The sequence below is a fragment of the Amphiura filiformis genome, chromosome 20 (genome assembly GCF_039555335.1).
Source record: "Amphiura filiformis chromosome 20, Afil_fr2py, whole genome shotgun sequence".
Taxonomy (NCBI): domain Eukaryota; kingdom Metazoa; phylum Echinodermata; class Ophiuroidea; order Amphilepidida; family Amphiuridae; genus Amphiura; species Amphiura filiformis.
The window spans coordinates 49,499,170-49,511,996 of record NC_092647.1 but is presented as its reverse complement, the minus strand read 5'-3'; the positions used below and the strand labels follow the sequence as shown (position 1 = coordinate 49,511,996).

Sequence of the window (12,827 nt, the reverse complement as noted above, 5' to 3'; positions counted from 1 at the left end):
ATCGGCATGTCCTTCGTATCCTGCACTGTCAATTTCTTATCCACTCACCAATCCTCACAAAAGCTTTGTGTTGATTACGTAATGTGTGGAGGCAAATTGCAATAAGTACAATGAAATAATGAGTAGAGGCGGGCTCGGCGGGTTTCTTCATCTTACGTAACAGTATTGTTCTCTAAAAAAACCCGGAAGCTTGTCGTTTGGAGCTCTAGCTGAAATACAGCAAGATAATGTAAGATAGTAAATGTAAACCTGTATTTTAACTAGAGTATCTCGAGCTAAGACTCACTGAACTGCCGGCGTGAGTCGAAGAAAAAGTGACCAAAATTTGACCTTGAATTATGTTTTATAGCCAAAATATTACAGTAATTCGATAAATATAATGATATTTGGCCTAAACTTGAACTCATTTGAAATGAAATGTCAGTTTTTATTGAGTAAAGTGTGACTTTTCCACTCGTCCATTAAAGCTTGCAATGCTGCTGAATTCTGCACTTTGGCGAAAATGGACGAACTTTTATGGTATAAAGCTACATTTTTACAGTAAGTGCACTGCTTGGAAACAAGGTGCGCTATAAATCGCACTCGGTAAAGTGATTTAAGGTGAGCTCTATGCACGCGATCGCACTCGCGCGCCTTAAAATGCATTGACTGCGAATATATGTATAATGTATTACAAGACTGGGCTATCGCGAAAATAACGATTGAAAAATGTCACTCTCACTCCAATTCGAAACCAACAAGATCAAATCTGATGCACAACTTCGGTCTAAGCACCTGGACACAGAAATGTGCTAATTAATCTCTTCATGTCCAAGTATGGGCTTTGTATTTGCTCTGAGAATTAATTAATAATTATTCAACACATTATGACCGACCTGTCTCTATAATTTGGCAGGTAAAACAAACTAGAAACCGAAATAAATTTTACTACAATTAATCTTTTCCCCACATTCTAGATTGTCAATGAACACGGATGGATCCCAAAATGACACCACGGTTCTTGAAGGTGCTGATAAAACCATTGCAGAGGACCAGGTGGATGATGATGTCATAGCCATGTATATGGACAAAAATAATGCAGGTGTGTAATCATGAAGTCAGTTGACCTTTTCGGTAAATCCCATAAGCCTTAGCGACTACACCTGAGATATCATCATTTGACGTCATGCTGATCTGTGCCGATGCGCACATCGTTTATCGAACATCGGTACTGCGCATTGCAAGTCGACGTGACATCAAATGATGACATCTCAGGTGTACTTGCAAAGGCTTATGGGATTTACCAAAAAGGTCAATTCAAAGTAGGGCTGTTGTCGACAAGGCTGTTGTCGACAATATTGTTGACAAAGCAATTTTCCCCGACTGTCGACAAGCATGGAGTAATTGTCGACCTGAACTAGTCATTAAGAATTTTAGAGATAAGCGTAAGATCTTCATTATTTACCAGGAAATAACTTCTAGGTATAAAAAAATGATAATTAAGCATAAGATGACATTGATATGGTAGATAAATAAACTTCATTTTGCAGTGGTAAGTTATGATTACGATATGATTACGTGTAGTTGACGGTAATATTTTTGATGAAAATGAACGACGCATATAGTGGTCTCTGAACTTAATATTTGGACTCTATTGATGTAGTGCTTTGTCGACAACTTGCCGACGTGGGATCTTGAAATTTGATGATTGTCTGCAATGAAAGTTATACTCGACAATAGCCCAGATTGAAAGGAACATATTGCAATTCAATCAATCGTGAGATGGATCATAAGTCTTTGTGAAAATTGGCCAGGTGTTGGGAGGTAAACATTGTGTTGTATATGTGTGTCATGTGACTTAATGACCATCTCACTTTATTGTAAAAAGGTGCAATGAAAAAGAACAATCACAAGGTCAGGAAAAAAACATATCCATTCAAGTTTTGACCAATTTTATTTTATTTGACTACAGATGGAAACCAAACTACAGACTCTGAGATAACCTTCAATCCTCCAAAGCCAGATGACCATCAACAACAAGACCAGGATGAAACTCGTGTAGAACAGCAAGAAAGTAAGCATAGGAGCATTCTTTTATTTTCGCGCTTTTCTTACAGTGAAATGTACCATAAAATGAGGCATAACAGCAAAATGTGGTAGGGATAATATAGTACGAATGAAACATGAAGGAAGTTATGAATCACTTGGCAGATATTTTTCAAGGAGATGTTTTTTCATGTTTGTGAAGACGGGAAATGGTCAGTAGGGTAGTAAAATGAATTACTGTCTTGCTTCTTTTTGCTTTTTTTTTCCGTCTTTTCTTTCTTTCTGTGTGTGTATAATGTGTATGCTGATTGTTTTCTTGTTTCCTCTTACAGTGGATATCACTGCATGTATACCACAGGAGGCTGTTGGGATATTTTCTGGCAAAAGTTTCATCATTATCGGTTTCCCACCAGAACAAGAAAGTCAGATTCAGGAAATGATAGTACTACAACAAGGTAAGAAATGAGCCCCTCCCCTTCAAAAGAGGTAACCATGTTAGTTTGGTAAGGTTTTGAGTACACTGGTAGTTTGCTACACTGTGCGAAGGGGGCTTTGCTTTGCTTTGCTTTAAAAGTGTTCAAAGAACCCTGGCAAAGGGTTGATTATAATTGGTCAATATTTGGACCAGTAACCTATGCAGTGGCAATTTTTTTGGTCTCATCGCTCAATTTCTCTGAGCCTGTACATTGCTTATTTATAGAGCTGTTGCAAGTTGTAAAAGATGCGGTGCTGTCTGCATATGAACCATGCGATACAACAGTAAACAATCAAGGCTTGCGATTGGCTGAAACTTGATGTTGAAAACATGAAGTGCTGGAAGCATGTTGCTACTACCTGTGGTCAACAGTGGAGTCTTATATCCAATAAAGGAAAATCAATATGCTTTCACCTGTAGTACTGCATAAAAATAAGCTGCTGATTTGCATGAACCACTCCATGTATATTTAGTCAATGGCAGTGGCTAGAGTGTACAGAACAAAACAAAAGCAATAGTTGGACAAGAAATTAAGAAAAGTAAGAACATTTAAGGGGGTACTACACCCCTTGCATTTTTCTCAAAAATTATAGTGCATTGGTGACAAGTAAGATATGTATATTATAGGGGCAAGGACTACAACTACTGCACTGAAAATTCAGCAACTCAAGGCAAGTAGTTATTGATTTATTGATCAAATATTGGTTTTCCCTCATTTTTGACTGTAACTCCACAACTGTTGTCTGAGCTGAAATAAAATTTCCAGTGCAGTAATTGTAGTCCTTGCCCCTATAATATACATATCTTACTTGTCACCAATGCGCTATAATTTTTGATAAAAATTGGCACAAAATTGGGCAGGGGTGTAGTACCCCCTTAACCATAAAAATAACTTACCTTTAACTTTAATACAGGTATTGTACTCCGAGCTAACAACAGAACCATAGCAGACTATGCAGTGGTACCGGTCACTGGATGTCCTGTCAAGACCACCGTCAATGAGGTGACCACTAATTGCTGGTTACAGATGTGCATTGAGACAGAGGAGTGTTTGGATCCGGCATCTAATGCTTTGTTCTCACCCATTGTGCTCATGCAAGATGTCATGCCTCTTCAGGGATGTGTTTTGTCCATTAGGTAAGATGTGTAGAGAGTTTACTTTCTTAGGGTGTCATAAATAGTTAAATACTCCCAACAGTTTGTCTTGTAAAGAGTTAAACTGAATTTATACTTTTATTTTCACACATGCTCAGTGTTTACTTATGTTTTCAATGTGTCAAGCCGGTCGATCGCTACAAATCGGTGAGGCAAAAACGATGTCGCTTTTGCAAGTTGAAGAAATCTCAACCTCTGAGCGATGTTGCCTGACACGTGAAACCTATCATTTCCAACCAACTGGATCTATTATTTTGCTAATTAATTTACCTTTCTTGATAGTTAACTTTCGATGATGAATTAATTCAAAGCAATAATTATTGACAGCAATGGATATTCTAAAAATGTATTTTGTGCCATTTAGAATATTATAATCGTCATCTGCAATCTCTATCACTGTGCCAAGTGTATGCAAAAGCGACGAGCGATGTATCGCAAAATCTGGCAAAAATTGCCCATCGCTCTCCAAAAGCGGTGCATCGCAATCACTCGGCGATCAAGTATAAATTCAGCTTTATAAACTTCGCTATACTTCCATATATTTTTGACTTGGCGATTGATAGGCCCCAATAATTTGTAAGGAAATAGAAGTATGTGTGAAAAAGGAAACATTTTGTTGGGAACCTCTTGCCCATAAGGTGCATGTCATATGGACAAAGATTAGTAGATTAACAAATTTAGAAAATGTTTAAAACTGTTACATTGTGTAAATACCACAATATTTTCTTAGCGTTTTCATTTATTTATTCTTTTCAATAACAGCCAATACGCAGGAGTGGAACGAGATTGCGTGCTTCATTTAGCGGAGCTACTGGGCGCCACATGTCAAGAATACTTTGTGCGTAAAGCAAATGCAACCTTGAAGGCCAACACGCACCTGCTTGTTAAGGAGGCAGAAGGATCTAAGTACAAGGCAGCAAAGAAATGGAAAATACCCACTGTTACCAAAGAGTAAGTAAGGCACAATGCTAATCATGGAACCAGGCAAATTGGAGGGAAATTTAGCTTGCCAATGTAAAAAGTAGTGGCTAATTATGATTAAAAATTTGATTTATCTTCCTGGGAAATGCACACTGTTTTTCTAGGCCTCATCGCTGCTCTCTAAATGAATATGTGAGGTACAGCTGTGGTGTTTTGGCTGATTGATCTTTGTGATTTTTTTTTGATTTTTTTTTTTTATGATACTTGAGGAGCTGATCCTGGTTGTGATTGTTATATATGTAGGTACATGTAGACTACAATATAAGAGACTGCGACTGTATTGAGCTGTGTCCCTGTGTTGCGAGTATCGTTTATAAGGTATATCCTGGGCCACAAGTAACATTGGGTACGCTTTTACCAAAGGTTTACAGCAATTTACTATGATTAAATTTCTACTTTGTATAACCACAGGTGGTTGTTGGAATGTGCCAAGACTGGAAAAAAACAACCAGAAGAAAACTTTCCAGTAGACATGCTACAATCGTCAACAACAGCAGGACCAAATGTGCAATCCAGAATAGGCCCTGAAACATCGAGTTCCAAAGACCAGAATGAACATGGTAAAGAGAACCCTGTTGAATTTAAACAGCCAGAATTGCCTAGTGCTGCTAAAAGAAGTAGGACAGCCGTAAGAACTAGTGAAGAATCTCATACTGGTGATACTGATGTAGATGTTGTTGCTGCTGCTACATCAGGTCAAAAAACCAGAACTATACCATCAGGAAGTGATGATGTCAATCAAATTGTAAATTCCAAAGAATCAGTAAGAACTGAAAAGGAGACCGAGAGCAGGACGATGTTGCCGGACCTTAAAGACTCTCCCCTCCCATCAAAGAGTAGAACTGTGGATGACCACAAAGAGAACATTGACACACCTACGGCAGCCATTCATACACGTGCTACAGCCATTCACACACCAGCCACTGCGAGGGCGGTGAAAGCTACCAATAAATTACTGGCAGGAATCAAGGCTGGGGTAGGAGTGGACACACCTAGTAAATTTCTTGGAGATACAAGTTTTCGGCCATCTTTCGATCTGGATGATGTCAATGCGTTCTTGGAGTCGCCGGCTGGAACTCAGCATCGGAAGTCATGTCATCGTAGGAAATCAAGTCTGGTGAGTTGTATTGGGCTTTTTTTTGGCATTAAAAAATGGTTATTTTAGTCCTCAAAATTAAATTTTGAAAGACCCTCATTATCAAGGCCAATATGTAAGTACTGAAGAATGCTTTGACATAGAGGGGCACCAAGATGCAAACTTCTCCCTGAATTTCAAGGCCTGGATATTTCAGATTTAAGCCCTGCCATAGCCTGTGTCCTAGAGCCTGCATAAATGCTGCATACAAGTGCTTAGCCACCTGTCCCATGACCAGGTCGATTATCAGGAAATGGATCCACTTTCATCTCTGAAATTTAGAGATATCTCATCAACAAAAATAGGGAAATAATTCTTGCCAATATGATCTTGCTTCAAAAATAGCCATCTAAGTTATTCAATTATTACAGTAGTACCACATAGTTTTTAATTGTGAAATCAATTTGGTGCAATTGTAAATGATAACTCTACAAGGAGGGGGTGATCAGTAGTGGATAGACAGATGAATTCAGTGCTCGTATTTGCTTGGAAGATGGCATAGTGGAAGACATAAGTCAACTTTACAACATTTGAAAGGAATATTATTAAGTTCTTCATAGCCTCTGCTTTCAGAAATTTGAAGGAAGAATATATATGCGCTCATTGGAAGTTGCAATCATATTCCAGTCATTTTTGTTCAAAATTAATTTCATCTTTTTTCTGTAGCCTTTGGATGATCTGTTGAGCTTAAATCTTGCCAGAGCTGTTGCCAATATGGGAGATGCAGATAATCTTGCAGACCAAGTAGACAGCCAAAGTCAGGATGATAGTGTATTCCAAGAAAAGGTATGTGGTTTATCTATAATTAAAAAATGATGGGAAAAACATCTTCTATGCAGGGCGAAGGATGACTTTTATCCGGGGTCATAGGTGACTTCAATTCAGGGCCAAGGGTAACTTCTATTTAGGGTCATGGGTGACTTCTACTCAGGGCCAAGGGTAACTTCTATTCAGGGCCAAGGGTGACTTCTGTTCAGGGCCAAGGGTGACCTCTATTCAGGGCCAAGGGCAACTTCTATTCAGGGCCAATGGTGACTTCTATTCAGGGCCAAGGATGACCTATATTCAGGGTCCAGGGTGACTTCTATTCAGGGCCAAGGGTGACTTTTATTCGGGGCCCAGGGTGACTTCTATTCAGGGCCAAGGCTGACTTCTATTCGGGGCCAAGGGTGACTTCTATTCGGGGCAAAGGGTGACTTCTAATCAGGGCCAAGGGTAACTTCTATTCAGGGCCAAGGGTGACCTCTATTCAGGGCCAAGGGCAACTTGTATTCAGGGCAGAGGGCAACTTGTATTCTGGGCCAAGGGCGACTTGTATTCTGGGCCAAGAGTAAATGCTTTTGTTGCATTGTTTTGCTTTGTATTTATTGGTATTCATTGCATTGCAAGGAGCAAGAGCTTCCTTGCTTGACATTGCATTTTGATCTGGTTTCACCAACTGCGGAAAACATGATCAGATATTAAAGATTGCAGTGTGTGATTTCATAATCATAATGGTTCAATTATTACCAAAAGTACAACAAGAAATGCTTGCATTATAATTTTCCTATGTAACTGTTTGCAGCCTCCTGGTGTCCTAGATGGAGTAGTGATCTGTGTTGGCAAGAAGCTAAGTAAGAGTCAGGGTGACTATAACAACGTTGCTGCATCTCTGGGAGCTGATTACAAATGGCTATATGATGAATCATGTACATTTTGTCTTCCAAGTGAGTTCATATAATTATATTACACCTAGTTCTGTATTACTGGTTATTTTTCTGTACAGGTTGTTTTGTGCAATTTCTGAGGATCTTTAAACATGTTGTATTTGATTTTTTTGCAAAATTAACCTAACCAGACAAACTCGCTTAAGCTCGCTATGAAAATCACTGCTCATGCATGCATGCCATATGATGCAATCAACCTAAGTCATATATACCCACAGGATCGCTGGCCCCCGTGGCTACAGGTCGCTGATCTTCTGCTTGGCATGCGAGGGGTCCGAGGTTCAAATCCTAGGGGTACCAAACTACCAAGTGACTTGTTTGATCATTTTCTCTCCTTATTCATTTCTTCTTTCCCTTCCTATAGCAAAAAAACGGGTTGGGTTAGGGTTAATATAATTTACAATGTTTTATGCTTTAAAAAAAATTTTGTGTCGCTAAATTAGAACTTGATCCTTAAGTTCTATGCTGAGCTGAGCAGGTGAAAAACAAGTTAATTGGTGATTTTTTGCATGTTCATTTTTCAGGGCCGGGCCAATGACATGGCTAAAGAATTTAAGATAGCAAAGGAACAAGGAAAGATCATTGTCTCTCCACATTGGTTAATGGCTGTAAGTATTACTATCATTGTGAAAGCAGACTAAACTAGAGTCAACAGACGCTGAATACAAGCCGCAATTTGACCCCTATAACTTGACCCCTGGGTTACGGATGGGGTCAACTGCTCTTGCATTGTGCTTAGGATGTCATAAGAAATATTCCTGGTGAATTTCAGCTTAATCGGAACTTAAACATGGATTTTGATTTTTTAAATTTTGATTGACCTTTTGACCCCCTTAATGGCCTTTGACCTCAATGAAAAAAAAACCTTATGTACACCGACAAAATGCATTGTTCCAATTTTAATTTAAAAATTCTAACATGTTCAGTTCTTGAGATAAAAATTCTTGAAGTTATTCAGCTAAAAACAGGAAGTGACCCCTTAATGACCTTTGACCCCCAAAATAAAAATACCATACATACATCAGGGAACACTGATTCATATATGATGGTTATATTATTCTGGTCTGTTTATATTTTGAGATAAAAATTTTTTGAACATTTTTGGTTTTTGACCGGAAGTAACCCTTAATGACCTTTGACCCCAAAACTGTAGGCATCCTAAAGACCCTGGCTAGTAGCAATGCATGTGTGCTAATGGCGACTCTCTGCTATGTAATTTGTAAAGACAGTGATTTTTATGCCTCCACGGAGGTATTATATTTCCTGGTTGTCCGTCCGTCCATCTGTCCGTCCGTCCGTCCGTCCGAGCTTGGTGCAATATCTCGGAACTGATAAGATGTACAGTGATGCAATTTGGTGGAGGGATGGTCATTGGCGGTCTTCAAATTCCAGTAGGTTTGGTTAGTGGTTCAAGGTCACCCAAGGTCATCTAGGGGTCATCTGAGGTCAAATTGGCAAAAAACGTCGTATGGGCATGACACTTGGTGGGTACTGTAAACATTTAGAACCAAATTTTTTGAGGGTCATTTTGGGGTCATCCGGGGTCACCCAGGGGTCATCTGAGGTCAAATAACTTAAAACTGTCATATGGGCATGAACCTTGGTGGGTACTGTAAACATTTAGAACCAAATTTTTTGAGGGTCATTTTGGGGTCATCCGGGGTCACCCAGGGGTCATCTGAGGTCAAATAACTTAAAACTGTCGTATGGGCATGAAACTTGGTGGGTACAGTCAACATTTAGAGTCAAATTTTTGGACGGTCTTTTGGGGGTCATCCGGGGTCACCCAGGGGTCATCGGAGGTCAAATAACTTAAAACTGTCATATGGGCATGAAACTTGGTGGGTACAATCAACATTTAGAGTCAAATTTTTGGAAGGTCTTTTCGGGGTCATCAGGGGTCACCCAGGGGTCATCTGAGGTCAAATAACTTAAAACTGTCATATGGGCATGAGACAAAATGGGTCGAGGATCTTTCATTTGTTACACTTTTTCTAAAAACCTACACTGTCATCTAGAGATGGCCAGTTCCTAGTGAAATTGCACCAGTTAAAATGATACGCGTCAAGGTGGAGGCATTGCGGCCGACGCTTTGCGTCGAGAACCGCGCAAGTCTAGAACCGCTCTAGTTTGAATATTTTTTGCACATTTTTCAGACTTTGACCGGAAATGACCCCTTAATGACCTTTGACCTCAAATCTGTTTACAAGTTTTGAGCACTGGTTAACGTTGATTCATATGCATGAGTCACATGATCATTGCATGTAATTTGTGGAAGGGGTAGCATTTTTGTGAATCAACATTTTTGACCATAAGGTCAAGGTCAAAGGTCACAGTGAGGTCAAAGTGAAATGGAAGGTTTGGCCTAGCCCAGTGGTCATTTGGGTCAAGTTTGATTGAAATCTGTCAATCCCTGGCGGAGCTATGATTGGTTGCCAGAAGAAAGAAGAAGAAGAAAGAATTGAGAAGAGACAGCACAAGCCGACGTTTGACGTCGGCTTGTAATTACAATTATAACATGGTAATCGATTACAACTGCCATGATTGTAATGGGCGGTGTTGTGCCAATAATTGGATTGTTCCTGCATAGGCAAATTTGTAACATTTTAGATTAAAGGGGCATTTTGTGATCCACAGCCTCGTCCCACTTTTTGCAAAGAATATTGAGATTTTTGTTCTACTGGAATCCTCTGGCTACATAATGTATATATACGAAACAAAAACTTAGACTAATTTGTTTAGCAAAAATATCATCAAATTTGAATTTCATTCTGGTACGAAATTACAACAGTGGCCTATGGAGCAGTGTAATGCACATAATAATGCATAACTCGCAAAATTGGAATCAACTGAAATTTTGGGAATATAAAGCTTTTTTTGTGGATATCTACGATTCAAGGACTCAATATAATGCTGCTCCCAGGCAAAAATTTCTAATTCCACTGTGAACTTAACATAATGTTAAGTTGGTTTTGAATGACTCTGTGTTTTCTTTGTTGTTTCAGTGCCAGGAGCAGAATGCCCATGTGGAGGAATCTCTATATCCACATACATTCAATCCAAAGTTAACCCTGGTAAGTTAATTTGAATGTAGAGGAAACATGCTTGTGCCAGAATGGGATGTATGTATGCAAATTACTGAAAGTATTGCACACCTTAAGTCTTTGAATTTGTTGGTACCTGGTTTGTGTACATGTTCAAGGTTTTGGTCTCAATGTCCCTCATTCTGACTTCAGTAGGTTGGCAGGTCTGGATCATTATAGATGAAATGTTTAAAATATCATGTAAACATTAAAAGTATTCATATAATGTGGTTAAATCAGAGGAAACATAGTTTCTTAAAACTAGAAATCTGTTTTGAATTACTGGTGAATATCCATAATTATACAGGTTCTCTTGTATATTCTAGCCTGTAACATCCTCCAAGACTCCAGCAAGAACACCTGCCAGAACACCAGCACGACCGACGCCAAGTAGAGGTACAAGGCAGAGTGCTCGTAAAATAACGCAGCCACAGACACGCCAAGCAGTTAAACCAGCCCAAGTTAGTCCTCCACCACAACCAGAAATAGCTCAGGATGGGTTTGACAACAAGGTGTGTAAACTGGATTGTCATAGGAACATTGTCAGACTCAGACTGATGGCTTGTTAGAATATTTTGCAGTAAACCTTTGACGAGCGCACACTACCGTGATGTTGCAAAGTTGGAGCTAACAATGCTTACAGTGAAAGTTCATCCATAAATTTCCACTCGGTATAAACAGCAGACCGCCTCAGCATCCAATCACAGATAAGTGTGTTTCAACGCAGTAAATATGTGATGTACGCTGAAAATACGCTCTCGTCAAAGGTTTACTGCAAAATATTACAAATACTTTTGTCTTCCCATGTGGTCAAAAATTGATGGTCAAAATAGTTAACATGATAACGTAACATGAATTAAACCCCAATTAACCTGACCCAAACCCCATCTATAGAGCTTCATGTTGGTTTCACTTGCTTATGATATGACATGCAAAATGTGCATTTTTAGGTTGCAAAATGTGCATTTTTAGGTCCAAAGTCCAAATAAATGGGTCAACCTAACTTAGGTTTACAAATCCAAACAAAATATATATCACGCTGAGAAAGTTTTGTTTGGATTTGTAAACAAAGTCGGGTTAACCCATTTATTGTACACACAGTATTCCTTTCTGACAATTACTACTAATAGTATTTATGCATTTTGAGTAAAGAATTTCATGGAAGTCGTACCTTGTGGTGTTAATTGATATTTTCTGATCATTGTCATTGTTGACCATTTAGGACTCCACAGACAGTGATGAAGAGATGATGAAAATCACAGAAGCTGCTGAAGAGGAGCAACAAGAGGAAGATGACGGAGGCAAGACTAAGGCGGATCCACCACAGACTGAGGAGGATGGCTCACTAGAGATGAGGGAGAATTTCCAGAAGCAGTTTGAAGAGATCATGACATCTACATTGTAAGTTGATGATATATCCCAAATAAGTACCGTACTGATACAAATGTTAACTTACAGGGTGCCCCAAAAATTATAACTACTGGGTTGTGGGTTCTATTCATGTTTAATGGCAGATGAAATTGCAAGACACTGATATAATCTGTCCCATGCATGGATACTACAAGGATCAATTTACCAAACCAAATAACATTGTATTGAGACATAACCAATTTTAAGCTATGGATAGTGAAGTGACCCTTGTATTATTGTTCTACCATTCAGGAGTGCCAATAGCAGGCGACGCAGAAGTCGAAGACAAACGTCCAGTACTACAAACTTAAGTGCCGAAGCTGAGGGAGCACCCGGGAGTGGTAGGCGATCACGAACCAAAAGAGGAACTCTTGCAGATACTAGTGAGGAGCAGGAGGCTGCACAAAAGATTGGTAGGTAACAAAAAATACTTTCATTTGCAGAAGTAATTATTGCTGTGTTACTAATTAACATTCCCATTATTTGTTCTGTTCTATTCATAAATTCATGGTTATCAACAGGTGCATTCAGCATTGTGTTGATTATTTGCCAGAATATTAACATTGTTTGAAGAGCTGATCACATATCTCACTTGACCAAGGAATCAAGAGGTCATTCTTCAGGCTGTGAAGTGAGCAAGAGCCTCCACTCTCCTACAGCTCTCCTATTCTCAGGAGAGTGCTGATGTCCTCACTGCTCACCTGGATTTAATATAAAACCTCACTGATGTTCAGTATCAGCAGATTGATGCGTAACATTTCTGTGATTTCAAAGCTAAAGCCAGATTCTTCCGGATTTTAACCAATTATTTAGCATCTCTAAAACCTCACTTTATTCAGCGGAGCTATGAAAGCCCA

At 39.2% G+C, this 12,827-nt stretch overlaps 1 protein-coding gene across 1 annotated transcript in view; it reads left to right on the top strand.

The window, feature by feature from the left end:
• Positions 1 to 12,827, top strand: part of LOC140141925 (DNA topoisomerase 2-binding protein 1-A-like) — a 56,075-nt gene that overhangs the window by 33,802 nt on the left and 9,446 nt on the right. Inside the window, exons 13-25 of the mRNA XM_072163807.1 lie at positions 957 to 1,081; positions 1,952 to 2,053; positions 2,358 to 2,480; positions 3,415 to 3,637; positions 4,418 to 4,606; positions 5,048 to 5,753; positions 6,438 to 6,557; positions 7,336 to 7,467; positions 7,990 to 8,085; positions 10,483 to 10,551; positions 10,887 to 11,072; positions 11,783 to 11,961; positions 12,223 to 12,383. Of these exons, the coding sequence (XP_072019908.1) occupies positions 957 to 1,081; positions 1,952 to 2,053; positions 2,358 to 2,480; positions 3,415 to 3,637; positions 4,418 to 4,606; positions 5,048 to 5,753; positions 6,438 to 6,557; positions 7,336 to 7,467; positions 7,990 to 8,085; positions 10,483 to 10,551; positions 10,887 to 11,072; positions 11,783 to 11,961; positions 12,223 to 12,383 (2,411 nt within the window). The remainder of the gene's footprint in view (positions 1 to 956; positions 1,082 to 1,951; positions 2,054 to 2,357; positions 2,481 to 3,414; positions 3,638 to 4,417; positions 4,607 to 5,047; positions 5,754 to 6,437; positions 6,558 to 7,335; positions 7,468 to 7,989; positions 8,086 to 10,482; positions 10,552 to 10,886; positions 11,073 to 11,782; positions 11,962 to 12,222; positions 12,384 to 12,827) is intronic.